Genomic DNA, 27,939 nt, shown 5'->3' with positions numbered 1-27,939 from the left:
CTGGAGAGAGAAACGAACTGCTCCTATGCATGGTGTTAATCTGGTAGTGCTTTAAGCTTCAACACATTTTATATTTATATTGGTTCTTCTCCTGGTTTACGAGCATAAACATACATGTAGGAAGAAAAACTCAGAGCCAGCAAAAACAAACAGACAGCACCCCACACACCAAAAACCTGTAGAAGAAACCTGATATCCATTTCGTGAATTAAATATATGTAGATAAGCTTAACAACAATGACATTAAATCTGAAACTATAAGATTTTACTTAAAACAACTCACTGTCTTTTTGCTGGGTTGGCAGTTTTCCTCCTAATTATACTTACATGCCATTCTAAAGATACCCATAATACTCAGCGCTGTAAATAAAATGTAGTGATTCCAGTACCGAGAAAATATATTCCTAGTTTTTTCTCCCACACTGTATTGGAGAATCTCTAAATGTAACGGGCAACATGATTTGGCTGAAACCAAAAGCAGCCTGTTCCCTGAAACCTGGGGCATGAGGTGGGGGAGTTGGTTCCCCACCTCTTGAGGAAATAAAGAATTCCACCACCTATGTAGCTTCTCACAGAAAAAGACTAAAAATAATAACAATTCATGCTTTGCCTAGGAAATTCTAAAAATACCATAATTTGTCCTAAATGTCAGGCCCCGCTTTAAAAGAAAATCAAAGGAAGCATAAGAAGAAGCATTGTGCCTTTTTTTCAGCAGTGATTGTCCACACGGAGATGTACTCACCAGGAAGCTGTAGAAGAATTCATGGACAAAGAGGCCCAGCATGCAAACCAGGACATACGCCACGTGGTAGAGAAAGGCCATGTCCAGGATGACCGCTCGGTACCCGCGGGTGAACGTGCCACGATTCCCGACAAAACTCACCAGAAATACGATTTTATTACAAAGCTGAAGGGAGGAAAAAATTAGATTTTGCTGTCTTATTTAACCCAAAACTCACATAAATAACAGGTCATTGACAAATGCTATTATTCACAGGTCTGTGGTTTTCTTTCATGACTTTTCCTATTGTAATTTTCGGGACTGCTTATGAATCTGTATGTAAACATAACACAGGCAGAATCTGTACGCTTTGCAGTTCCAGGAAAAGAGAGGAGACTGAATAAGGACCCGAGTTATGCAAGGGACTCGGACCTGAATTAAAATCCTGGCGCTCGCACTACCGATGCCATGACCTTAGTCATGCAAACGCAGGCCGTGACTGTCCCTTCTGAAAACCGGGATTAAGGAGTTCCCAACTCACAGAGCTCTTCAGAGGATCAGACAATTCATAAAGCATAGGGAGCACTTAATGCAATGACTCTTTAAATACTACTTATTATATTTTCCTTACTGAAAGTGCCCTATATGATATTTTTATTATACTAGAAATATAACAGAAAAATGTCTTGAGAAAATATCCAGAGATCTGTCCTTGATTTTTGTTTTTTACCTTGGACTTTCTCTACTATTATTTTAAACAAATAGCCATTAAAATTATTTTTGCATTCAACTTGCTTTAAATACATAAAAATTATAAATATACCTACATACTTTATTAAAATAAGTAAAATGTGTGCATATACTGTCTAAGCTCTATGTGTCATAAATTCATAAACATTTTGGAGTGTTTATTATGACTGGTACCACGTAGAGTATTTATATTAAAACTGTATTTAATATTGCCATTTGTGACATAACTTTAGAATATAGAAATTTATACTGAGAGTCTTTGGCAGTAACAGTGATCTGTTCAATGACTTCCAAAGAACACAGTTATCATAACTTAGTGCCATCTACTTGAGTCTAGAATCACTACGTTATTTATAAACTGAAGAGCCAGGTTTGCCTCTTTGTCATCAGGAAATGAGTACAGATTTCAAAATTTCAGTTTTTTCTCCCAAATTGTTCCCTGAGAATTTTAAGTTATCTAACAGCACCATATTTGTCTTTATATGTCCAAACTTAACTTTGGGGAAAAGGTTGTTCTTTACAACAATGTTGATTTTATATATATATATATAAAAGAAATTGCCTTATGGAACTACTTTACTGGTAAATAACATAAGAAGAAACAAACACTCTGAGGCAAAAGTGAAATATGTAAGGTTGGTAAAACCCTTTTCTTCAACTTTATGAAATCTAAGTCAATATAGATAAAATGAGACATGTTGTGAAGATAGCCAAACCAAATAAAAAATATAGCAACTATAAAGCTCAAACCTTTTCTAAACTTCCTCCCTGCTAATTAACTCTCCTCTCAATAATCAATACTATCAATTCTTTCATTATCTTGTTAACAATGTGAATAATGTGAAACAGAAAGTCTTTCTAAACTATGTAGTGATTCATTATCACATCTCTATTAGATCATTATTGAGTATAGTACAGTGGAATAAATATCTTCACATTTACCAGTCAAGAGCAAGTTTATTATAAGAAGTCATTATTTTAAAACCTCAGAAATTATATAAAAGTTGCTGATATAAATGTAGTACTTCATAAACATTATGAAAATGGTGAAAAGAAGAGTGTCTGAATTAAATAATAATATACAATGTTTTACTCTTTGTCAATTGTTTTGAGCAAATATTGTTTAAATTTAAACTACCTTGATTAACCTACTATAGTTTGATATAAAATAGAAATGAGTTCTATAAAATATAAAATTAAAAATTTGAGTTGTGACTTTTCAGAAGGATAAATGATATGCTTAAGAAAATATTTTGTTTCCTGATCTCTACTTTCCTAAATTGAATCATAAAAAATTATTCAGGAAAACAATTTATGATAATCCCTTTGCATAGAGGAAACATAATGCACTGAATTCAAATACTCAAAAGAGCAATACATTTTAGTTCTCAAATAATGCAAAAGCAAGGACACATTTCTGCCTAAAAGGGCCTCTGCTGTTTTTGTGTAAAAAATAAGGATTTGCCTTATATGTTTTCAGATTGATTTTTTTTTGAATCTTGACTTAGAGCTAGATGTTGATGGATACATCTACTCTCTCCAATAAGCACTGAACTGAAGCAGAGCTGAAATCAGCAGTGGCATCCACTTATTTCTGTAGAGATCAGAAATTGTTGACCTTTTGTTTTTAAGTGCTCATACCTAGGAGAAATTAATGCAAGAATAAATGAGTGGGCAGGAAAGAAGTTGAACTCTTAGGTTTACAGCCAAATCCTAAGCCAAAATTTTCATGTAGTCAAAAATTACCCTGGAAATCTTTTAAATTTCCAGCGAAACAGAACAGTAAACAGGGTTGTGTAATCTGTAGTGTTTCTTACTAAATTTGACATGTGCTAGCTTTCCCCCAGCATTGGGGCAGTTTTCTGTTTCTGCAACTGATATCGGAAGAAGTTAGGAACATTCAGTGACCATATCATATGAGAAACAGCATGTGTGTATGCGCACAAGCATTAGAGAGAGGGAGAAGAGGATATGGAAGTTTTGATTCAGAATATATAATTGAATTTGCATGTTAGACAAACACGTTGTAGGTCTCAACCATACAGATTAGCAGTATCATGAGCCCTACCAGGAAACTATTTATAGGTAAGAAACTGGGGGCATGAGAGTATTAAATTTGAACACTGGGGTATATTAATAGACAGCTACCTGCTAAACTTCATTTGCTTTACTTCTGTGCAAAATCATGAGATCAAGTCCAGAGATAAGGAAACATTTTCACATTACAAATAACTGTGAGAAAGGAAGCTGATTTATAAATGCTGTTAAATAAATTACATATTTCCAGGCACTCCTAGAAAGGAAAAAACACTATAGATAACAAGTGTTTAGAAGGTATTAGATCTTTCACAGGTATTTTCTGTATTATTAATTATTATTAATATGTACCCCTATGTTCACTGTGGTGTTATTTACAACAGCCAAGATTTGGAAGCAGCCCGGGTTTCCATCAATAGATGAGTGGATAAAAAAGATATGATACATTTACACAATGGAATACTACTCAGCCGTAAAAAGAAAAGAAAATTTTACTTTTTACAACAGCATGGATAGACCTGGAGAACATTATGCTAAATGATATAAGCTAGTCAGAGAAAGTCAAATACCATATGATTTCACTCATACATGGAATCTAATAAACAAACTGAAGTAACAAGCAAAACAGAGACAGATTCTTAGATAGAGAGCAAGCTGACAACTCGGGGAGGGGGTGGAGGAATTGAGGAAAAAAGGGGAAAAAAGAGAAAGAACTCACACACAGACAACAGTGGGGTGACTGCAGGGGGGCGGGCAGAGGTGGAAGAGGGTGTGGGGGGATAAATGGTGATGGAAAATAATATATATCTAAAAACAGAAACAATACAAACTAATAGAATAGTTAAACACATGTAACATCCATATGACTGGAAATATTAAAATGAGATTTACAAATAATTTTAATAGTGTGAAAAAATTAAGTGATAGCATATTTATGAAATGTATGTTTACATTTGCCAAAATAATATGTTAATTTCCATTACCAATAACTAAAAATGTAACATCGAGGGTAGGAAGAAAACTGTATTAGGTTATAAGATATTCTTTATAACAGAGAAAAACATTTGAATCTTTTGAAACATCTCAAATACTGACATGACTCCTGTGACAAGATAAACTTGTTGCAATTTAAATAAAACTTCAATATTTAGAAACAAGTAAAGATGATAAAAACTGATAACGCTTAGAACATAGAGCGAGGTTCTCTCCTTCCACTTGATTCTTTTTTCAAAAAAAGAAAGGAACTTTCTGCATTTGCTTAACACTGTGAAAGACACTGAGTTCAGAAGCAACTCTCTGTGAACCAAAATACATTTTTATGACCATGATAGCGACGTTTTACAATTAAATTGTACTTCACATATTAGGTACTTGGTAAATAGTAGACTTTACTGTTAGGCTACCACTATCACTGTTACTGTTGTTTTCACCTTTGCATTAATCTTCTCAACTGATTTCAACAGCACAGTGAGGATAGAATAGGCTTTTTTTTTAATTTAAAAAATTTTTATTGAATATATCAGCATGACATTGGTTTTAATGTATTCATTCCAATGATGGGAAGAATGAAATTCGGAGGCTTGTTGATTTGCCTAAGGTCTAGAATCCTTATTCTCAGCAAGGCTTAACTGTCAAGTAGATACTCTCTTTGGTTTCTCCTATTTCTAATACCAATAATTTTAGCATTTGAAGTTTCACCTGTTTACACAATGCAAACTTTTAAGTGTAAATTAAGTTAATAAATATAAAAAAACCTAAGGTATAAAACATGATGTGTTTGCATTTATTTTTTTCCCTTCTTCCTGGGAAGTGATCAACTACAGACAATCTTATAATGAGCTTGTTATGTTAAATATTAAGGTAAATAATTACTTGCTAAAACATTTTTATTAACCTGTACAATATCAAAACTATAAATAAAAGCTCTTTTATAAATATCTACAATATAAAATTATAATTATTCTATTTAATTTGTCCCAAGTCTAAGTGGATTATTTCCTTAGTTAAAAAGCCCTGTCCTGGCACAGTGTGATGCATCATTTGGAGGCTGGGTACATGGAAGTTTGTATGTTGTGAAGGCTATTAGAGCGCCTACAGATTCACGCAGTCAGTAAGAAGTACACATCTCCATGCATATTCCTTCTCACCAAGAATTTAAAGTATAAAACTTGTCCCTAATATGAATAGTCAATTCCATGCAGAACTTATGTTTTTATCCTGTGCCCTGAGGGGAACAGAAAAATACTCCAAATGTTTTTGGTTTCCCCAGTAGACATTAAATTGTTATGCTTTATCTCTTTACATACTATCTGGAAGCTTCTGGGTAGCAAGAACCTCATCCTCTACCTCTTGGCATTTTCAGTACCTATTATATAAGAGGCCCAATAAATGTTTGTTGATTTTGGCCCTACTCTATTTAGCTATTATTTCACTTTAAAAAACTTGGATTTTTCTCACTTGGATTAATAATGTCTTATTGAGGACCAGTTACTGGTTTATAAATATTGTTCGTTTCTTCAAATAATTTGGTTCAATATTCAATGTATTTTTAAAGAAAAAATAATAAGCTGAACACACTAATAAGTTCATAAAAATTCTGATAAATCCATGCAGATTCCTTAATTAGCCTGATTGGCAACATTGCACAAATAGCTTATTTCTAAAGCAGTGAAAGTGTAAGATCAGTTCATACAAACAATTATTGAATGTTTAAGTGCTAGGTATTGTACTAAGATGAAAAAAATGGAATTGGGAGGGAGTGAGCAGGGCAGGATTCTGCCTATGAATGTGACAACCTCTGCCCTCAAGAAACTGATAGAATAACACATTCGGAACTTTACAGAATTCTGTGCAGAGAGATCTCTTTGTGTGTATAGTACACTTTCTTTTATTGAAAATGATTAAGGAATAATAGATAATTTGATTGACTGAATGTTCTAGCTAACAAGGAGCTGTCATATACATCGTGTCCAATTTTTGAAAAATTATAATATAATAACACTCAGAAACATACAACTGGCCATACTAACTCAGCTTTATAATTCTCAAAAGTTTGATTCACTATTCAATTTATTCACTCGTAATAAATATTTGCCATGTATTTAATATGCAAAGCACTGTAAATATATAATACAAAAATAATCTTTCCCTTACTCATTCCCTCACTCATCAGCCAATTTATTTAATAAATATTTGTTGAGTACCAATGATATTCCCAACATGGAATAATCAATCATTATCCTTAAGAAATGTATAGTGCGGTAGGGGAGATAAGGGCTCTATACATATATCAGAATATATGAAATTATGCTAGAAACTCAGTAAAAGATATAAAAAGTGTTTCATCGGACATATTAGCAATATTTATTCGTTTACTTGGCCATTTGTTCTTTCATCAGTCTGATGGTTTGCCTTTTCTCGATATCCCTTTGTAGCTCCCATCCAGAAAGTTGTCTAGTCTTTTAAAATTTTCTCTTGTGTACAATTGCCATTATTTGGAAGAGTATTTTGGCTTACTTATTCTAAACTTTCCTAACTTAAGTTTTGAAATGGTCTCATTTGTTCTAATGGTTTAAAATTTAGTGAAAAAATTTTAATCTCATCTACACCTTTCACAAGTATATAGGTTTTGTTCACATAAAAAGAGCCCAATTTCATAGTTTCTCATACAACAACTCTTCTTCCTTGGTCATTTTATTAAAAAAACAAAGTTCTAGAATTCTACTGAATATAATTTAATCTTTTCTTAGATGATTGAGAAGTCACTTCAAGATGTTAACAGTGGCTCAAAGTCATTTCTGTCGATAGCTGCTGGTAGAGAATGCAGAAGGCATTAAAATTAGATTGGATTAAATTGACTGCAGAATTGGATCACGCCCCACATGTGACCTTTGTAAATATAACAATTTTACTTGTCATTTTTTGTATTTCACTCAAAATTAAGAATGTACAAATTAAACTTAGGTTAATTCAGACTCACAATAAATTACAATGTACTGTGTATACATGAATTAAAGCACATACTTAAATTTTTACATAGAGCATACTTTTAATTAATCTATGACAGTACAAAGTGAAGTACTTACATTAGCTGCACCAAGAAGTATTAACGTAGGTCCAAGACCTATTGTATATATTGATCTGAGCATTACTGACACAAGAAATGGCCGAATACCCACAGGTTTGGAAAAGAAAAACAGCATTGATGTGCAGATTGCAACTGCTATCCACAGAAGAACGGAGAACAATGGAGAAAGTATACCTGTAAAATGTGGAAGAAGTTTATTTTTCCTAAGAACAAACCTAGAAAATGTTAAAACATTTGCCACTTTTATATAACACATATAGCAAGTCAAGTCATGGGACACTAAATTTCAAAACACCCTACTCTACATTCTGTGTATTTAGAGAAAATGTCTGTGAACACATTACTCATTACATTTCTTTCCAGAAAGTTTGTGATTAATTTCAGCCTGCTTACATATTCATTAGCTATGGTCCTTTCATTAAGTCTGAGAGTTCTTCATCTTTGTCTCCTACAGTAGTTACATATGCTAAATGCCTCTGACAGAGGTATCCCACTTGGGAGCCTTAATTCAAAAGTTATGATTAATGAGCATTAAATGTATAGCTAAATCATGTGAAGTCTGGTATTTTTCCACTGAACTCATACTTTGCCTTGTTCTGTTATTATCAAGTGTTTATATTATAGATTCTTCTACAGAACTTACAATGAAGAACATCCAGTATTTAATAGACACAAGTTTTAACAGTTAAAATACACATGGGTATATATAGGTATATGAATACATATGAGTGTGTGTGTCTGAAGGCCTACTCCAGTTCTTAAAAAATATTGAGCTATATAAATCATCAGAAACAAAAGTTCCAAATGTTTTAAAAGTAAACTCTATTACAAAAAAAAACTTCCTTCAAAATTGCCCAAAAATGGGTTTAAAAATATATTTCTTTAAAAAGAAATAAAATTCATTGATGTTTGCACTGACATGTGGATTTAAGGAATCCCCCTCTGAAGGTCACGTGGTGCTGGATTTGCCAAAGTAAATTACAGGGCAACATTCTCGGGCTGATTAGATCAGCACTGAAACCTCAACCATGTGTGGATGGGCTGATGAAGTCAGAGGGGAAAAAACAAAATGGAGATTTTTCAACTAGTTATTTCTTTTGACCTCTACTTTATTATTTATAAAAGTAACTTCTGCAGACAAGGGCTGTGGTGTGCAAGGTTTTGGTGTTGTCATCAAAACTGTGGGATCATCTGGACTCCTGCAATGAAGTCTGTGCAAGCCTTTAAGTTCATAGTGAGTGCTAAAAGATCCTATTAGACATTCAAAACAAAACAAAAAGCCAGGTAGCAAACAGATTGGTTTAGACATGTTTATTTTTGCAATATTTGTTCTTATCATGTTATCTCTTAAAGCAAGCCACAAAGCACCCGTAAGACTTCCAGTCAAGACAGCAATGTAAACTGACGAGGCTCACCTCTTTGCACAACCACATCAAAATTACAACTAAAATATAGAACAATCATCACTCAGAACTGTCAGAGATCCAGTGGAATGGACATATGACAACTATGGAATTAAAGAAATCACATCCATACAGACTAGTGGGAGGGGCACAGATGTGGAATGGGCTGGTCCACATTCCACATTTTATCCACATGTGGTGGATAAAAATTTGGGAGGGGTAACTCAGGAGCAGGTAGTGCCAGACCCACACCAGGCTCCCCAACCCAGGATTCCAGTGCCAGGAAGATAAGTCGCCATAACTTCTGGGTGCAAAAACCAGTGGGGATTGAGTTGGTAGAATAAACTTCTGGAGCCCTAAGCAGTTCCTCCTAAAGATCCCAAACACAGACTCACCTACTCAGATTCATTCCCTCTGAGCTCCAGCACTGGGGTATCATTTTGAAAGACACCAGTGGCATAAAGGGAGAAACTGAAGTGCCTAACATCAAGGCAAGCAAAGGCTATTGCCCCTTTTCTAAACCGTTACTCCAACAGAACCAGCAAATTGGTGCCATACCAAAGACTCCATCGACATAGTTAACACTGTTTGACCTGCCTTGGAGATCCCCAGAGACTCCACCCCACCCAACGTACGGGCCTACCCAAGCTCCTTTACCATATGAATGGTGGGTCTTGGCTCAAGCTTAACAACTTCCTAAATCTTCTCAAACAAGCAACACCTGGCCTCAGAGAGCCCCAGGCCTGGCACAAGCAGCAGCCAGCCTAGATTCACAGCTTGGCTTCATCTGGGAATCTCCAAGACCAACACAAGTATCAGCCATCTCAGATTACTTTATAGCTCAAGAAGGGCAGCCCCAGGCAAAACACAAGTAGGGGCTGACCTCGGCCTGTATCATCCAGGAAATGCCAGGGTCAGCACACCCAGTGGACATTTACATACCACAGCAGAGCACCACCACCCTGCCCCTGCACAGCTGACCCTCTAAGGAGGCCAGACGTTGGTATTCAGTGGGCATAGCCAGTTCTTGCATCTAGCTGGCCTGGGTAAATCCCTCCCATTGATCTGCCAACAGGAACCAAGGTTCAACTACAAGAGGAGTGCTCAGTCCACATGAAGGGTGTACCTCAAATACCCAGCTTAGGTGATAGGGGAGGCTGTTAACTGGACCCTGCAGGACACCTACTATATTAAGCCACACTACCAAGACACAGAGTCAAAGCAGCTCTACCTAATACATAGAAACAAATACAGAGAGGCTGCCAAAATGAGGAGACAAAGAAACATGGCTCAGATGAAAGAACAGATCAAAACTCCAGAAAAAGAGCTAAATGAAATGGAGATAAGCGATCAATCAGACACAGAATTCAAGACACTGGTTATAAGGATCCTCAAGGAACTTAGTGAGGACCTCAACAGCATAAAAAAGATCCAGCCAGAAAGGAAGGATACACTAATTGAAATAAAGAGCAATTCACAGGGAAAGAGCAGAAGAGTGGATGAAGCCAGGAATCAAATCAATGACATGAAATATAAGAAAGCAAAAAACAACCAATCAGAACAACAAGAAGAAAAAAAGAATCCAAAAAAATGACAATAGTATAAGCAGCCTCTGGGACACCTTTAAGAGGTCCAGCATCCATATGATAGCAGTGCCAGAAGGAGAAGAGAAAGGGCAAGAAATTGGAAATCCATTTGAAAAATAATGAAAGAAAACTTCCCTAATTTGGTAAAGGAAGTAAACAGGCAAAAAGCACAGATTCCCAAACAAGGCTGATGCAAAGACGCCCACTCCGAGACACATCATAATTAAAATGCCAAAAGTTAAAGATAAAGAGAGATTCTTAAAAGCAGCTAGAGAAAAGCAGTTAACCATCTACAGGGGAGTTCCCATAAGACTATCAGCTGATTTATCAAAAGAAACTTTTCAGGCTAGAAGGGATTGACAAGAAATATTCAAAGTCATGAAAAGCAGAGACCTGTAGCCAAAATTGCTCTACTCAGCAAAGCCATCATTTAGAATCAAAGGGCAGATAAAGAGCTTCCCAGACAAGAAAAAAAAACTAAAGGAGTTCATCATCAAACCATTATTGCATGAAATGTTAAAGAAAAGATCAAAACTATGGCAATAAAATGGCAAATAATACATATCTACCAACAACTGAATCTAAAAAACAACCTAAACAAACAAGAACAGAGACAGAAACATGGATACAGAGAGCATTTTGATGATTGGCGGATAGGAGGGGGTATGGAGGAATGGGTGAAGAGGGGAGGGGACTAAGAAGTACAAATGTGGGAAATGGAGTAGCCAAAGAATTTATATGCATCATGCACAGACATGAACAGTGGTGGGGGGAATAGTCTGAGGGAATGGGGGGTGCTGGATGGAGGGAGGCAAAAGAGTGAAAATCAGGACAACTGTAAGAGGATAATCAATATAATTGAAAAAAAAAAGCGAGCCATGATGACAGAAGATTGGGTGGAGAGAGATTTGATCTGCTCCCTCACCAAATTTATGATCTGATTAAGACCACTTGGAAGACAGAGAAAGAAAAGCGCTACATTGATCTGAAAATTACCCTCTATTCCTGTCCTCTGGCAACACCAACAATATGGGTACTCAACTCATGTTTATTATAATACTGCCTTGGAAGCTCTCTATGTTTACAAAACAGAGTTTGCCTACCAGCTGCCCTGACTCCACAGATCTCAAAGAGCCATGGAGAGAAGAATGCCTCCAACTTTCATGCTTATCACGGCGCCATCCCAACATAAGCTCTGTAAGGTTGAGGACCATTTCTGCGTCTATTGCAGTGCCTGGTGTGCAGTAACAAATAAATACTCGCTGATTAAATGAATAAACCAAAATAATCTGTGGGCTCAGTTTAAGTAACTAAATCTCCAGTTATAAATTCCCCAAGTTGTGGAGGTTCCCTCTCTGGTTTACAGAAACTGCCAACATCTTTACACTGAACAAGTTTTAGCCAGTCATTGGACTCCAATATAATTTATAAGTAATGAGCGGGTGTGATATTGTTATTTTGAAAGTCTCAGCTTTGGCACTGACAGTCATACTACGCATTGTCATTGATGCTTTATCAGCTAACCACATCTTGTCTACTCTTCTCAGACAGTATTTGGCTTGCTGAGATTTCCTTTGATTAAATAAGAAATTATAACCATGCACTTAAAGCTGGGCATTTGGTGCCTTTGAAAAAAGAACTCACATAACAGCTCACATGGTATCTTGAACATATTTAAATGCTGAATATGTATTTGTGAACCAATAAATAAACTTAAAAGTTACATAAAATGGCTATTAGTTTAAATCATATATTGTAAGAATAGTCATATTCATTTGTAGCTGAGATTTAATGCTAAAAAAAAATTAAAATACCCTGGCAAACCCTAGAGAAGATAGTACTGATTGTCAAAATCAATTTTTACCTGATAAGGGTGGGAAGGGGCACTGCCCTCTCTACTTAATAATTCATATTTGTATCAATTTTCTATATTGAGCATGTTTGCTTTTATAATTAAAAAAACAGAATTCATTCTGTATATTTTTAAATCTTAGAAAGTATGATGTTTGTCCTCTAAAAACAAAATTCAAATAGCAAAATTAGAGACCTCAATTCAGTTTACATAATGGAAATCTCCTGCCTACCTCACACTGACTTGTTCATAGTCTGCTGTAGAGGACATACTGCATGAACTTCCCAGGCTCTCTCCGATCCTCTGCCTCCCACACAGGCTCATAAGACTTGTCTGTTTCCGCCACCTCAGAGCAACTAAAGTGGCCATCCACCCATAAATCCACGGGTGGACTTACTACTGTGCTTTACTCCTTCCTTCATTTTTAAACTAGCCCATGAGCTCCTCGAAGACAAGAAAAACTTTACCAACCTTTGTATTTCCAGGGCCTAGTATAGTGCCTGGCACATGACTGCCCCCCATCAGTGATTGTTATTAAGTTGAATTCATCAACATCACCTTGAAAAACTTATTTTAACACAAAGCATTAGAGGGAAAGAAGTATACTTTACATCAAAACATGATTTTTTAAAAAAAATCACATGCTATCTGATATAATACATTCCTTTAACAACAATCTACTCCACTAACTAGTCGACCTTTGCCAAACTGGGCAGATGTGGTTGGCATGACAATGTTCAACTTCAGAACAGCTAGGAGATTCAGTAGCATCAACAGCCGCTGTCAGCCAGCTTAGCCTCATCCCTCAACTTGAGCATGGGTTTCTTTTTTTTCTTTTTAGAGAAATCATGTGTTAAATAAGTAAATCAATGAACTAAATTTAAAAAAAGAAAAAGAAACCAAAACCAACAGCCACACAAATAAAGCCTGGATTCCTGAATAAATTTAAACAGAGCTCCTCAAAGCCCAGCAATGAAAGGAGGTTATCTGCATATGGTGGGAGGGCAAAGTGCCCTACAAAATGATCCTCTGAGAATCACCTTCCCCTTAAGTATCTCTCACTAATTATTGCACTGGTTGAAGGGAGATACTATCTCTCTGTAATATAATAACCCAAGTGTGAACCAGGTATCTGGCACAAGCGATTCCCAGTAGTTCCCATGTGATCATGCTTGAAGAGCATGCACAGCCAGTTCCCTCTGCCTGCTCCTTGGTCCTCACCTCCTCATTGGCCACAGTGACTCTGGAGCACCTTGTTTGAGGGCCTGGGGTTGGGAAAGGTGAATCATTTCATCTTCTTGGGGCCCAGGATTCATGAGATTTCATGATCAATTTCTCTAATATCTAGGTACCTCAGGGCTGGACAAACTACCCACATTTATTTATTTTTTTAAACTTCCATTTCAAAACTCTTTCAGACTTATGTAACAGTTGTAAATATACAAAATTTTCATATACCGTTCACCTAGATTTCCCAAATGTCAACATCTTACATAATCATATCACAATGATCAATTGTCAGGAAATTAATATGACACTAATTTTTTCTAATCTATAGGCCTTATTCAAAGTTCATCAATTGCCCGATTAGAATTCTTTTTCTGGACCAGGATCACACATTGCATTTAGTTGTCATGTCTTTTTAGTTTCTTTTAATTTGGGGGGTGTGTGTATTACGTGTTGTTGAGTCAACTGCAACTCCTGGCAACACTATGGCTTCTTTTATGGAGTCATCCTCTCCTCCTCTTTCCTGCTGCCTTCTGTTCTTCCCACCAGAATTGTCTTTTCCAAAGAACCCACCTTCTCATGTGCCCAAAGTGGGATAGCTTTGGTTTCTTAATTTTTGCCTCCAGTGATGTTTCGGGTTTAATTTACTATAGGACCGACCTGTTTGTCTTTCTGGTGGCCCAGAGGTATCTGTAGAGTTTTTCTCCAACACTATATTTGAAATAAATCAATTTTTTTCCTACCAGCCTTCTTCATTATCCAACTTTCACAGCCATGCATAGTAATTTGGAATTTCAATCTTTCTTTGTCTTACATAAGCTTGAAGAGTACTGGCCAATTATTTTGTAAGATAATCCCCATTTTGGGTTGTCTGAAGTGTTCTCAGTTTATGCATTTTTGGCAAATAATGTGATGTCCTTGTCAGGGCATCACATCAAGAGGCACCCAATGTAGCTGTGTCTCATTAATGGTGACATAAACATCGATCATTTAAAGTGATTCTTCCACTTTAAAGTTACTATTTTTTATGTAGTAATTAATAAGTATGTTGTGGGGAAATACCTTAAGACTATGTCAATACCCTGTTTATCATTATACTTTTCATCTAACACATTAATTTTAAAATCCACCAATGATTCTGTGATGTTTGACAAATGGTGGTGACATTCTATTTCCATTATTCCTTCTACATTTATTAATTGGGATACCATGGTATGAAATAGTTTTTTCTTTTCACTACCAAAATGGACTCCTGAATTTTTATTTTATTCTATGGGTTATTTATTATGATTTACTGTCAGTATTTATTTTCTCAAATTTTCCAGATTTGGCTGCTGGGAGACCTTTCAGGTTGGATGCTGTGTTCTTTGATATGTCCCCATCATTTTATTTAATATTTTAGCACTTTTTGGAGGGAATCTGAATGATCAACTAATTAGGTTGCCTCAGAGTGCCCCTGAGAAGTATCATCTAGTCCGGGCCTAACAAAATGGGGCATTAGAGAACATGCATGTCCAGCACAAAATTTTCCTTCTCCAGCCAGTGCTGATGGCCACGTGCACTCAGTCTTAACTTTGTTTCCTCAGCCTTTCATAGTGTGAAACCAAAGGTTAGAGACTCAGCTAATCCTGAACAAAAATTTAACCTTATGCATTGAGTTATAATTAAGTAACTCATCTAGAACTATAATTGGATTACCCAAACATAACCCTGGGATTCCACACTGCCAAAAACAGCAGCTCATGCCTTCCCTTCCCTCCTAGTACCACCCCTATTTCTTTTCACTATCTTTTCACACCCAGATACCTAACACTGAGCCTCCATCTTTGTGACTACTGTTGACTTCTGTTCAGTCCTTTTTGAAAAGTAAAGTCTGCATCTGTACCTGATGACAAAGCACCATGGTTTTCTGGTCTTGTTTCCATTAGTCCTATTTTTTTCCAGGTTGGAGCCTTACTCTGAACTCTACTATATATGTGGTTTCAAGTTCCTGCTCAAGGACCAGTTGTATCAGCAATAACTTGGGAGCCTGTTAAAAAAGTACTTATTTCTGGACTCCACTCCCCAATTACTGGGCAAATATTCCTAAGCTTCAGATGCTTTACCCATAAGGGCGAAGTGCTTATTTGCAGGACTGTCAGGAATTAAATAAAATTATGTATGTAAAGTGCTAAACATTTTGCCTAACCCAAACTAACTGGTACATATCATTGGCTGCTGTTATTATGACGAATATTACTATTCTGTTATTAATCAGGTAACTATTAAAAATGTATCAGGTGTTCTACTTGCTCCTGAATGAGTAAAGTGTATATGTCAGGAGGAGTGGCCCTGCCCACCACTATTATATTTCATGTTCCATAGGTGGCAGCAGAGGCTACATACATTGGCTCTGGGGGTCCAGCAAGATATAATCATGGAATGGAACTCAGGAAAAATTGTACTGTATGAAGATGTGATAGCTTCCTGTTATGCTTCCAGCCCCATCCCCATGCAGAAAAGTCCTGGATTAGAACCAAAGGGTGAACCTTTTGTGATCTGCCATTTTTTAGCCTCTCTGGGCCTCTGTCTCTTTATCCGTCAAATGAGGGTTTGATATTAGACAAGTCCCAGAATTGCTTCCATATCTAAGAATTTATGCTTCTACAATTTACTCTTAGCATTATGTGTGATGACGATATTAATATTTTAAACTGGACCTCTTTCCTTACAAGAGTCACATTCTTCTGGGCCAAGAGCTCTATCGGCACGAAATGAGACAACACAGCAAAGAGAAAGCTGTTTGCTCTACCTGCTGTACTTGCACCTTCCCCACAGTGGATGGCCAGACATTTGCTATGTATTCCATTACTATTTAACTCCCACATCTGCTCCATTGCCAAATATTCTTAAGTACTGGCCTGCCATACTAAAGGTCAAACTTTATTCATAATCATTATACCTAAATGTTAGGACTTCGATATTTGTTATCTTGATGGGCCTTTAAAATGGCAAATTACTCCTGGGCTCCCATTTCCCTCCCTGTTCACCTCTAGTTCATCTGCAATAGATTTAAATACCTGTTGCTCTGATCATACAATTGTTGGGAACCGCCCTGCCTGGTTTCAGGGACTATAGCCTCACTGACAGGCGAGAGGGCCCCAAGGCTGGAGCTAAGCATGGAGGCCTTGGGAAAATAGGCCACTGAGTAGACAAAATCTGTCCCCTTGGCAGGGCCCAGCCCCTGCCTCCCTCACATCACCCTACTTGGCCCCGGAGGATGGCTGGTTAGTCAATGACAGGTAAGATCCATCAATGGCAGGGGCAACCTAAGACAGGCACAGTCGCATAGGGGCCATCAGGGAAGGACTTGGGGGACATGGAGAAAGGGCAAAAGACCCTCACCCCTCCGCTTTGATATGGCTGGAGTCCTCATTCTATCTGAAAGAAGTCGCCTTATCTCTTGGCTGCTCGGCTCTACCCCCCTGGCTCAGGCTTGAAACAATACTAGAGGCAGCCCTAAACTGGATCGGGTGGTTCCCAGGGGAAATCAGACCTAGAAGTAAATTGCACTCCTTGCAGCATGCTTTGTTTTTCCTAAAGCTATTACATCATTCACAGGCCCTGACCCTAAACGATTTGGCGCTCTTATGTTTACTCATCTCAGACCCATGCAAATCCGTGTGTTCCTGCCCTTTGTCTTCCTCATACGTCACCTAGTCTCTGTAAACATTAACATACTGATGTAATAAGATTACCTGTACATTCCTACTACCTAGCCCCCACTCATAACCCTTTCAATAAAAGCCACTGAACACAGGGACTCTGGGCCTTCTCCACTAGAGAGATTTGCCAACCCCTTTCCCTGGCAGACCAAGAAGTGTCTGGAACAACTTGTTCTATGTCCCAACCCATGGCAACCCGGAGCTGCTCTGCAGGACAGAGCCACTCCCCCTCATCATCCCATCCCTTTCATCGGGCTTTCCTTTGTAGTATTAACATTTACCTTTGTAACAACATCAAGAACAACTAAGTTTCACCAGGAGCTATTCTAAATGTTTTACTCATGTCATTAAACTCTCACAATAATCCACCCTATGGACAGATGAAATACACAAGCACCTTGTGGTTATTATTTGTTAATGTCTCTCATCTTATCCTCTAAGCCATTCTTTTCACACATAGTCCAAAGTTATTTACTTGACTGTATCCCAAGTCAGTAACAAAGATTCCCATTCACTTTGCCAGACTTAAACACAACTTAATTTCTACAGTCCCACCCTTCAGTTATTTCTCCTATACAGTATCTCCCATTTCACTTAAAATGAGATCATTCCTCTTGGCTTTGCTTTTGTAAAATCTCATGCAATGTTAGTTTAATAGTATTAATTTCATATTCTCCCTGGTCAGGTAGCTCAGTTGGTTACAGCATTGTCCCAATACACCAAGGTTGAATCAGGGCATATACAAGAATCAACTAATGAATGCATAAATGGGTGGAACAACAAATCGATGTTTCTCCCTTTTGAATAAGTGAATAGAAAAAAAATTTTTTTAATTTAATTTTATGGTCCATCATTCATATAGAATAATTCATATATAAGTCCTAGTCTGGAAATAAAAGTTCACTTTCGACTCTGGGATCTGAGAGAGTCTCTATTATTATATTCTGTCTTATATATTTTTAATTTTTTTCAGATTTCATGTATGCTCATTATAGAAAACTTAGACATAAAGCCAGAAAGCAAAAAGAAGAGAGTAAAATATAAATTCCACTATTTAAAGTTTTCACAGTGAATATTTGGCATAAACCCTTAATTTTCCCATGTTTATGTAATTATGATGATACAGTATAAAGTCTTTCAATAATAATAGATGGAAATAATAATTTTCAGTGATTTATTTATCAATATATAATATAGCTCTAGTAGCTCTTCTGTATACAAGCTTTTTGCAAAATAACATTTTGATTGACCATCGTTTTCTGCCTACTCCACTTATCATAATTCTTTACTTCCAATGAATATAGAAAAATAGATTTAACAAGAATTAAATCATTATTATTTTGAAACTCTAAATAGTTAAGAGATGTATTAAGAATATTATTTTAGAACTTTAAAATATTTATCATTTCAAGAAAGACAAGCACTTGCCTTCATCTCCATCGTCCCCAAATGGGTAGAAGAGAGCAACAGCTAAATTGATGAACACGGCCAAGTTGAAGGATATGCTGCCCCAGAGAGATATGTGCCTCGAGAACCAGAACAGTGCAGGGTTATCTAGGCAGGAAGACGTGCAATGGGACAGAATAGGAAAATAAATTTTGGTTTCAACACATGAGCCCCACTGAAATAACATTTTACCAAATGCATTTTTATAGACTAGTATGAAGCCTATTTAAATGAATACTTAATATGACTTATTTTGAAAGTCTATTATCGATACCATAAAAACATTTTCTATTTGATTCCCTCTTTATCCTTTAGCCAATTCATCCCTAAACCTTTGTAGAAGGGTGCAGAATTTTGCAATTGCTAAAGGTGGACAGAAAAGGTGATTCTAATATATCCCTAGAGCAGATTAGGGAAAAGACAGTTTAGAAGCTGCCTGAGGCCCTTTTAATGGAATGGTATATACATTGCTATATAATTGAATAAAATTGAGACATTTGTCCTACTTCAATGCCTTGAAGTCAAATGAAAAAACCCAAACCCTGGCATACACACATCTCAGATGAAAATTCCTATGACACAGTTACCTGGAACTCTGAAACTTCATAGCATGGCACAGCACCACTTCCTGGGAACTAGTGATTTAAAACGTTATCTAAGTTTTAAACATTCTTGCTTACTAAGAACTTGTTGGGTTTGCAACAGCGGAAGTGAAAGATACAATAAGAATCAGCAACAAGTGACAAAGGCTTTGCTGAATATTTTCAGAAAAGGGACTCTGTGTGTCACCAGAGTGGAAGTACAAATGCATCTACTGAATACAATATACATTAGCCAAAAAACCAGTTTTTTCTACCATTCTTAAGTAATCGAACAGATATGTAATGCATATAAATTTGACCACATGATTTCTTCAGGTCTTGTCTATTCTCTAACTTAACATGGAATTAATTGAGGAAATAAAGTATTTCAATTTTCAAATAAAAATTATAAACTTTTCAATTATTTTCTGTGAATTCCAATCTCTGTGGTATGTTTTGTAATTATAAACTTCATTACCCTTCAGGACACATTGTCTTCTTCTCCTGGAATGGAGCATTTCAGCACTTCAATAGGCTACGGTTAACCATGGCATTGAATTGACTAATTTATCCTAAATTGTAAACATCTGCCTCTCCATCACTCCCGAATTAGGAGTCCTTACTTTTAAAAGCAGAATCTTAAAAGAAAGTGAGAAGATGCTGATGTATAAACTGGTAACAACAAATCTATCAGAAGAATTAGATTCTGTACATAACCTCACTATAAGGTCCTTCCAATTTTTAAAAGTAAAATGTACATTGGAAGTTATTTTAAGATTTGTTTTTTGATAAATGACAAGATATTTATTCAAAAAAAGCACAGACCCCACAGACACTAGTTAATTATTCAATTTACCTTTTGTCAAGGATAAAAATGTGGGCTTGTCAAATATCCCAAATAAAAATGTCAAGTCTTCATATGCATTTTGAACACACCAAATTTTCTCTGAATTCTGTAACGCTGTGTGGTAAAATGCTAAGGGAGAGTGATTTCTTTATTTTTTTTTCATATATTCTGCTAGGAAGGACTGACACTGCCTGACACTATCTTATTGTCAAAGACGGTGTGTTTCAAGCTCCACTCAAATTCAAAAACTACAATCATTAAAATTCCTAGAAAACTAGAATGATGAAATGATGTTGAATAGAGGTATCAAGAACATACTCCTGCTTATTTGAAAAACTTCCCCAAAAGACAGAAAAGATCTAATCAAGAGTTTCCTCCTATCAATTTTTGTTAAAAGCTCATGATACTACTTATCTGGGAAAATTAAATTTTATTTTAAACCTTAAGTTTTTAAAATTTTTAACCTTAATTTTTTTAACTTTCTTTTTTTTGTATTTTATTAATCTTTATTATATTTTTTTCCCATTACCATTTGGTGCCCTAATAGCCCTCCCCCCAGCAATCACCACACTGCTGTCCGTGTCCATGGGTCCTTTTTCCTTTTTGCTCAACCCCCCCACCCTCCCCAACATCCTCTGCCACTAGTTATCATCTGCACTTGATCTATGAGTCTGTCTTCATCTTCCTTTCATCTCAGTTTGTTCATTAGATTCCACACATAAGTGAAATCATATGGTATTAGGATGTAACCCTTGTAAACATGTACATATCCAACATAAGAGCACCTAAGTATGTAAAGCAAATCTTGATGGACACAAAGGGGGCCATCAAGATTTTAAAAAATTTTAAAACTTAAAATTTTTTAATTTTAAACTTAAAAATATTTGAATTTTAAAGTTGAGTATTTCCAAGTTAGACTTGAGGCCTAAGAGTTCAGTCATGGGAACTGTGTTATACTCATTTTTAACTTTAAAATTATAACATTTCTATTTGAATACAAGTGCCACAAAATTTTACGTTTGATTTGGTGATGTGAAGATAGGTGGAAAGGAAGAATGGCTTTCAGAAAAACATTAGACAACCCACTCCATCACAAGGTCACAAGACAAGAGAGGAGGAGCACGCTGGTGCCAGCGCCCCTCCATCCCATTCACTGATGGCCAAGGCCAGTCAGGGCTTCCTCGGGGACTTCAAACCTGCAGTTGTTCAACAGTTGAAACAGACAGCTGCAACCTGGTATTTCATAATATTTATAAAACTGTGGGATCAGCACTTAAAGACGATCTAATTAGTCAGAGGTTTCTGTTTTCATTAAGCCGCAGGTGTCTCAGCTCCAGTGGTAGACGGAGCTTACGTTCTTAAGCCTACAAGTGATTTCAGTAACATCAGACGGCAAAATATTTAAAACCAATTTAAGTGAATAATGTCATGTCCCAGATACTACTTATCTACCATTACCCCCAAACTCACCATTTTAGTTTATTGTACTTACTCCTGATTTTCTTCTGCCACTTCATTTCATTGTAGAGGTGTTCTGTTTGCTGGAAAAAGTCGTTCACTTTACTTCCTTGTTCATCCCTTTCCGTCGTGTTGAACACGCGGCACTTGGACTCTCGCGTAAGGTATTCGCATATATTGGGGACGGGAAAAACTATTTGCTCCATAGTCCTGTCGTGCCGAACAATCTGAAAACATTAATTTACTTGTGTTTTAGTCTTCAGTCACCTCAGTCTTATTATATTTTTTTCTTTTTAGCACAAGTTTATTAAAGATATTTTATAAATTCAGTTAATGAAACAAATATGCCAGCTTCAAGTATCCAAGATAGTCCTTTACTGCACTACCTTATGTTTCTCTTTAGTAAGAAAAATTAACGGACTTAAGTATCATAAATGCTATATTTCGTGATGAATAACAAAAACCAAAATCTTCATTCTTTCTGGATTAACATTAACCTCATTTTTATTTTCATGAAGTACAAGAGAATTAAGAGGGTGTTAATTAGAAGGGATTGGCCAGACACCCTAAACTCAGCACTTGGTATATTTGTATCTTGTTCTTAGCCAGTGTTTCCTAAAAAGGGCTTTTGGGAAATACATAACAGACTCAACATGATGTCAGACACAGGTGTTTGATATCATTAAACCATTTTTCTAGTCACGGCAAAACATGAATTTTGTAGGTATAATATCCATCTAGCACATGCCTACATATAAATGCTCATTATTTTGAACTTCTTTAATTTGGTATCTGTGACAATTTAATGTTAGACTTAAAAAACAGGCTGAATACTCTCATACAGTTTTATGACATAACTAGGGTCTGTGTGGACCACACCTCCAAGGTGCATCTTTATAAAGCCTCAGTCCAACCCTCGAGAATGCATCAAGGCTGGTCTAAGCCAGGAGGGCCATCCTTTTCCCTTTGCATCAACTCGCATGTCGGTGAGCATGGGACCTAGTTCTGGAAAAGGAGGCGTAAGGAGAAATATCCTGGGGGAGGGGGAGAAGGAGCTTCCAGGAAAGACTTTGTTTCCCAAAAAGGCAGAAAGCCTTGGAGACAAACAAAATAACAACAACAACAACAAAAAACCCAAATACCTAACACAAAAGCACTTTTTTGCCTGTGTCCTCTTTCTTCCTGCTTAGAACAAATGGTAGTGGAAGGGAATGATGCCTGAGACTTTGGCAGCCATTTTACAGCCACAAGGAGAGACGTCACCAGCATGACAGAAAAGGCCTAGCAGAAGACAGGAAAGGTCTGCGTGTTTGTAGATATTATTGAATCATTAAATCAATCTTCTGGTATCTGGGAAAATCAAATACTTTTATCGTTTGAACAGTCAGTCTAGTGTTCTGTTAGTTGTAATGGAAGCTATCCTAGATGATATGTTATATATGCAAACTACATCTAGAACACTATCATGGAACAAACACTATGAAGTTTAGTGGTGGTAAGTAAAAATTCTTAAACACTGGTTTAAAAGAAATCAATTTCACAAAAGAAGAATTGGACCTATTTGGTATGATAGGGAACTATGTGGGAAGGGGGAGGGAAGATGTACATGATCTAACAATGTCAGACGTTTACAAAAAATCTCAGGGTGCATTTAAGAAATTGTGTCTTGATTATTATAAGCCAAGTTTTCCATTCTCTTTATGATATGTTATGTTTGATCCTGGCTGTTGTCGCATTTTATAATGGGCATGGACAAACTGGAGAGATTATTGAAGGAAAGGGGAATGTGTTAACTGTCAACAGGCAAAGACAGATAATTTTTTTCAATACATTTATTCAACTAATCCTTATTCAGTCCTTTGTTGAGGAGTTCTGAAGAATTCAAAGTGAAAAACAACATAAACCCCAAGTTATGAGCTTATAGTTTAGTAATCATGATTTGTCTTCAAATGTTAGAGCCAAGCTATCATGTTGACAGGGAAGCAAATGCTCTGAGCAGTGAGAAAACATTAAAGTGGGCTAGTATGAACGCTTTACAAAAAAAATTGTTTTTCTAAATATTAGAGCTCCCAATTGGATCAGTTCCCTCCTAAAGTAGTGAGATCTCTATCACAGGTAGAATTGAAAGCAGGAACAGAATTATTATAATAAAGCGATTCCTCCTTGGATGGGTGAGTAGATCAGGTATGGGTATGTAATCCACAAGGTCCTTCCTATTTCCTGGGATCTTTCAGTCTATAATTTATAGACGAACTATTATTTTCAACAATATTCATTATTGTGATTATAGTCCAGATACAGTGTTCAGTTTTGGATATACAAAGATGATCATGGCCAATCCCTGCCTCACGCAGGGGACAAATGACCCATAGGGAACCATGTTATATGTTAAACTAAACAGAATAATCACACTGCTGTAGGAGCATAGTGAGATGAAATAATGAATGTGTGAAGAAAGGAGGGGTGGCCTCTCTGAGTGGGTCATCTGAGGTGCTCTCTGAATGAGCATGAGAACTAGAAATTTACTGAATTTATGTATATATAGCTAAATCTGTCTTCACTTCTGGGAAACCAATAAAAGTCCAACTTCAACAACAGCTCCCCTCTCTCACACACAGGTATTAACCCAATGCTCTCCTCAGGCTTACCCACTATACCTGCTATCCTTGATCTCTTCTAATCACCTAGCTTTGCACTTTGGCTTCTGGGCCCTTCCTCGGAACCTTGGTGCTTTCATGATCTATTTGTACCAATGCCTCCAGCTTCCTGACTTTGTCAGCCTCCTGGTTCCTGAGCGCCTGATGCAATGTTTTGCTGCAGGTCCAGCTCCTGCTGTTTCCATTAGGTCAAGTCTCCCACAAAAGCTACAGTACTATCAAAGTTTATCAGTGTTACTAAAGGATCCATTTTATGACACAAGGTAATAATGCTCATTATTCCAAAGGTTAGGCAACAGTAAACAGTAAGGTATAGTGATTATATATATTGAGAATTAATAGCAGTGATGCCCATGATACAGTCTGCTGAAAACTAAAATACACCTGCCAAAGTGAATGAATGTATGAATGTAAATTACTAGTGACAAGCACCAACTACTCTACTCACTTCTGCCTGATTAGCTGTGCCTACTAGTGTCAAAATGATACCATTACTAGTAAATGATAACCAGATTGGTTTCCCAACACATAGTGATAAGTCTGTGTTGACACACACTCCTGATCTGCCACTGGCCATTAAAGAATGTCTCATTTATGGAGGGAGCGGGGGTCAATTGTTACACACTGAAAATGGAAACTATTAAACCATCCCAAGTTTATGTTGTCAACATGGAAACTTTATTTGTGCCTTCTGTGTTTCATACACTTCTGAATACTTTCTTACACAGAGATCTCTATTTTAATAAGCCTTCTATACTTTTTAAAAAGAAATCTTTTCTTAAATGATAGCTTCTACTAATTTCTCTAAAACAACACTGCTGTGAAATAACTGCTTCCATGACCAAAACAAAACAGAACAAAAATTACCTTATTAATTACAAAAGAAAACTTAAATATAGTACTGGTCAAAAAAATAAAGACAACTTTGATAAATGTAGACCTCAAATTTTTATAGATAATTCCTCATATTTCATCTTCTAATATATCCTTTTATAGCTTCTATCGATTTTGCTTTGTTATTCTAGGAAACAATTATAAAAATGCTCTGAAATAAAAAGTAAAAGTATCTTTTCACAGTTGGTCCCTTTCAAGAAATAATAGATTGCTACCTCAATCTGTGCGGTGTGGTTGGCATAATACTTTAAGGCTTCATCTCCATCATCTGGATCTGATCCTGGTTTGAGCATCTGCTGTAATAGTTTGTTGTGACGGGCCAACTAGAGGAAAAAAGAGGGAAAAACATGTTTTAGATATTTCCCCGCCTTTCCTGGAGACAAACTTGGAAATTACTCTGCCCACTTATACACATGGCTTCACGGTTCTGGGGTTAATGGCAATTAATTACATTTCAGGAAAGCATGTCTATTTGAAAGGCATAAAAAATGAAATCACAAGGATCCGCTATTACCACATCAATCATATTTTTATTAGCATATTTGTATGTTCTTAGCATGAGAAAACTATGTCTCCTCTAGAGTATGTGCTCAATTAGTATTTGTTGATTAAATTTATATCTTTCATAAATGTACAATTGTGTCAGGAAAAAGGAAATCTCAATGATATATAATTGATATTCCCTATAATAAATTTAAACTAGATGCACATGTAAAATAACTTGGTCGATAGTGCCATAATCCAGTGCATATGGTACCAATATAAATGGCAGCAGCTTCCTATATACACATAAATAGGTATCAATATTTCAGAAGAGTTGCTCTTATGGTATCTAATTAAAGCTCTGTATTAACAATTTGTACTGAACTCCTATGCTTTTGCATGTTCATACATCAAAATTGGCACTTTATGGGCACATATCTCAGTTTTATTATAATTGCAACTGAACATTTAAAAAAAAAATCTCACCATAAACTATAAACCACTGTTAATAGAAGTAACCTTCCTCATTTGAATGTCTATGGCATTTGTTGGCTAATTCTCTCACTTTATAGATAACTAATACATATTGCCTTCACTGTATATTTTATGGTTACCTTAAACAATTCCTGAAACCTTGAAATGTCTTTAATGTTTTAGATATTCTATTTATGCCTCAAGTTCCCTGAGGGCTCCTAGTATCAAAGAATCTCCATATAATTCTTTTATTCATAACACAGTCCCTATCTCTTATCTGTGCCAGGCGCCATCCTCAGTACTTATGCACATGACCTCATTTGACCCTCCCAAGAAATCCTGGGTTGGCATTCTTATTACCCCCATTTTATAGATGGGGGATCTAAGGCATAGAGCATTTGAGAGACTTGTCTGTGATAAAAGAGCTAGAAAATAATAGTGCCAGTATTGAATTCAAGCGGTGTAGTTTCAGAGTCAGTATTTTATCAATATTATAGTGCAATAAGCATGTCTTTGTATTATTCAGGGAATGTTAATTCAAATTGTGAATACAAAGAGCAGAGATAAATTTTAAACAATAATCCAGAACTTATATAACCAAATAAACATTGTCTTTGTAAGTGATAATTTGGATTAAATATGCATTCCATTGATGCTGTTCTAGAACAATATCATTTTTGAAATTATTTTTTTTCAGAATTTACTTTCAGGGTTACTTACAAATCATTCAAAAAACCTATTTCCTGTTTTATATTTACATTTTATTTTTGACTAAATGTGAATTATGCAGATTTTTGTTTTAAAAAATGACTTGTAGGTGCTTTCGAAACTCTAAATGCATTTCAAAATAAAATTATGGTAGTCATTTAAAAACATGAGTATATGTTTTAAGAAGTCCTGGCTCTTGAAGGTAAAAACTGGCCTAGTTTGTTTATAGACTAAATTGGGGGCATGAAAGAAAGAGAGAAGTTAGGAATAACTCCAAAATTATTAACCTAAGCAACTGAAAGTTTAGAAACGCCACTTAATTAGAAAAAAATGCAGGAGGAGCATATTTAGAGGAAGAAAAATCAGGACTTTGGTTGTGGACACAAGAAGCTATAGGCATCATCCAGAAGGAAACGACCAGCAAGCTGTTGCACATGTTTGTCAAGAGTTCTGGGCAGAGGTCAGGACCAGGTCATCAGTACATGGCTGATATTGAACATCATGAGCCTTAATGAGATCACCTAAAAGTGTGCAGAGACAGAGAAAAGAGAACCAAGGATCTCCAACACAGGTTAGGAGATGAGCTGCCTCATCAAAGGAGACTGAGAAAGTTAGGCCGGTGAGGTAGAAACAAAACCAGTGAGAACAAGTGTCCTGGCCACCAAAGGAGGAAAGAGCTTCAAGATGGAGGGAGTGATCATGGTGTCTGATGCTGCTGGCCATCTAACCAAATAGGACTGCAGAGTGGTCACTGGGTTTGGCAGCTTGGAAGTCACTGGTAACCTTGACAGTAGCAGTTTCAAGGAGTGATGGACAACAAAGCCTACATATTAAGATTAAATAAGAATAGGAGGCTAGCAAGTCAAAAATGACAAGAACAGGCAACTGTTGAAAAGCACTGCTCAGGGGCCAAGAACAGGGTGGGAGCTAGAGAAATGGATAAGATATACGGGTTTGTTTGTTTTTTTCCAAAGATGGGTATTATAATAACATGTTTGTTTAATTTTTGAGAGATATGAAACAT

At 36.3% G+C, this 27,939-nt stretch overlaps 1 protein-coding gene across 1 annotated transcript in view; it reads right to left on the bottom strand.

Moving 5' to 3' along the window:
- Positions 1–27,939, bottom strand: part of ITPR2 (inositol 1,4,5-trisphosphate receptor type 2) — a 434,318-nt gene that overhangs the window by 72,354 nt on the left and 334,025 nt on the right. Inside the window, exons 46-50 of the mRNA XM_054591314.1 lie at positions 25,466–25,573; positions 21,734–21,926; positions 18,796–18,921; positions 7,594–7,769; positions 743–907 (exon numbers count right to left, since the gene is read on the bottom strand). Of these exons, the coding sequence (XP_054447289.1) occupies positions 743–907; positions 7,594–7,769; positions 18,796–18,921; positions 21,734–21,926; positions 25,466–25,573 (768 nt within the window). The remainder of the gene's footprint in view (positions 1–742; positions 908–7,593; positions 7,770–18,795; positions 18,922–21,733; positions 21,927–25,465; positions 25,574–27,939) is intronic.

This window comes from Pteronotus mesoamericanus, unplaced genomic scaffold, assembly GCF_021234165.1.
Source record: "Pteronotus mesoamericanus isolate MK-2021 breed Mesoamerican mustached bat unplaced genomic scaffold, CSHL_Meso_final scaffold_21, whole genome shotgun sequence".
Taxonomy (NCBI): domain Eukaryota; kingdom Metazoa; phylum Chordata; class Mammalia; order Chiroptera; family Mormoopidae; genus Pteronotus; species Pteronotus mesoamericanus.
The sequence above is the reverse complement of the archived record's forward strand: the minus strand, read 5'-3'. Positions and strand labels throughout refer to the sequence as shown.